The following is a 1,876-nucleotide window of genomic DNA, read 5'->3' on the forward strand; positions in this document are numbered from 1 at the left end:
AAGCCCCCCCCCCCCCCCCCCCCCCGCACTTTAAGAGATGCAAGAATAGCTTGGAAGGAGAATGAAGGAGTTGTATTCACTCCACAGCTTCTACGCACGCAAGTCGCCCTCGCCGCGGCTAGCCACTACGGCGTCAGAAGTGATGATGTACCGCTGTGAGCGTCGATGACAATGTATCAACATCGCCTACAATCACGCAGCCCAACGTCAGAAGAGGGGGTGAGGGGTTGCATGCGCGGTTCCGTGCATGAGCCTTTAAGATGCAGCCAGAACCGCACGGCGGGATCGACTTCTCAAACGTCATGCACCGGACCTTGTAAAGGAGGGCATATTGTACGCTGTGGGAGATACATTCGGGTCGGTCTTGCCGCAACTCATCAATCACCTTGATGGGATCACAGGAATTGGCTGGACATGCCCAAGAGCAGAGACCAAGCAGATAGAGGTAGAGGTATCAGCTGATTTACACAGACAGGGGTGGGGGGCGGGCAAGTGGCAGGCTCCGTCAAAGTACGAACTGCGGCTCAGAGTTTGCATGCCGATATCCAGCGCGATGGCCAAGCCGGTGCGCTCAATGCCATCGGCACAATGGACCAGAAAGGGATGCCGTACAACCTGAGGTGCCCCGCAAACGTAGTGAGAGGCGCAACACTTCGATAGGCTTGAGAGAAGAACGTACACAGCGCTCAGACGTACTTTGAGCCGTTCAGGGCCAATCAAACCTTCGTGATGATCGACGTCTTGGAGAAAGGCATCAAGCGTGCCAAGCACGGGCATTTCATACGCATCAACAGTCTTGATGGCTGATTCTCTGTCTGCTGCTTGAGCGGACGGCCCGGAGACCTCGGCATAGACGCTTTCTATGTTTTTGGCCGAAGGCGGCTGGTCATGGAGGATGGCCTGAAAGTCAGCTGCCATCTTGACATCAGCCGTTGTGCGCCTGGGCAGTGGAGGTGCGGCCTCGCCGGGAGCAGCATCTGTACTTGAAGCATCCAGCCCGGTCATGCTGTGGATGAGAGCATCGATCTGATCGTCAGTGGAGGCTTGACGCCGGTGTTGCTTGGTAGGAAGGTTGGGAGCTCCGCGGTCTGAGAGGTGTGGCACAGGGTCAACCACCACGGCTTGGCCCAGGGCGTCATAATGGTCGAGGTCATCATCAGTACTGCTGTCTGTGTCCTGATCCAGGCTCGGAGTGGCAGTATTGGCAAGGAGCATGACATCGGCTGTTCGCGAGACCATGCTGTAGATGCCGGAGGAGGCCATGGCGCGGGGTACGCTCATCCGTGGCGACCCGGCCACATCCTCTGCTTCACGCGTCTGCCGTTGACTGTCAATTGAACCCTGTCGCCGTTGCTATAAAAGGACAAGAAGAAACGGTGCAAAAACAAGGAACGGTGATGAGGGCGAAAGATGTCATCAGCTGGGACGCGATGGGGGAGCGGGGGAGGACCAGACCTGGCCGGTGGAAGTACGGCGGGTAGAATCCTGGCGTCCTTGCAGACGCCGGTATTGTGAAGTGTGCCTAGCAGACGCATCGTGTGTGAGAAGAACCGGTACAGATTGCCCACAAGAGAAGTGCGCAGGGCTCATGTGCAAACGCGTTGTGACGATTCAGGTGCCAATCAAACAACAAAGGACGAGAACAGGGACAGAGAAGCAAGCGACAAAGACGACTCAGAAGGCCAGGGGGAAGGAACCCACATGGCACGTAGTGTGTGCATGAGATCGTCCGGGGAGGTGCTGCTGCCATGCATAGGAACGGCGCTATCTTCCGGCCAATCCACGTATTGCCAGTGACGCAAATCGCGCACCTCCTCGCCCTGTCAACGCAGGGGGGGGGGGGGGGGGGGGGGGGGGGGGGCATTGGGAAAAACCC

The 1,876-nt window shown here is 57.7% G+C and overlaps 1 protein-coding gene across 1 annotated transcript in view; it reads right to left on the minus strand.

Moving 5' to 3' along the window:
* MONBRDRAFT_24245 (uncharacterized protein) overlaps positions 1 to 1,876 on the minus strand; it is a gene marked incomplete at both ends in the record, with an annotated part of 6,645 nt that overhangs the window by 3,605 nt on the left and 1,164 nt on the right. The window contains 5 exons of the mRNA XM_001744648.1: positions 152 to 186; positions 314 to 408; positions 519 to 615; positions 697 to 1,353; positions 1,698 to 1,820. Coding sequence (XP_001744700.1) covers positions 152 to 186; positions 314 to 408; positions 519 to 615; positions 697 to 1,353; positions 1,698 to 1,820 — 1,007 coding nt within the window. The remainder of the gene's footprint in view (positions 1 to 151; positions 187 to 313; positions 409 to 518; positions 616 to 696; positions 1,354 to 1,697; positions 1,821 to 1,876) is intronic.

This window comes from Monosiga brevicollis, genomic scaffold, assembly GCF_000002865.3.
Source record: "Monosiga brevicollis MX1 MONBRscaffold_6 genomic scaffold, whole genome shotgun sequence".
Classification (NCBI taxonomy): domain Eukaryota; class Choanoflagellata; order Craspedida; family Salpingoecidae; genus Monosiga; species Monosiga brevicollis.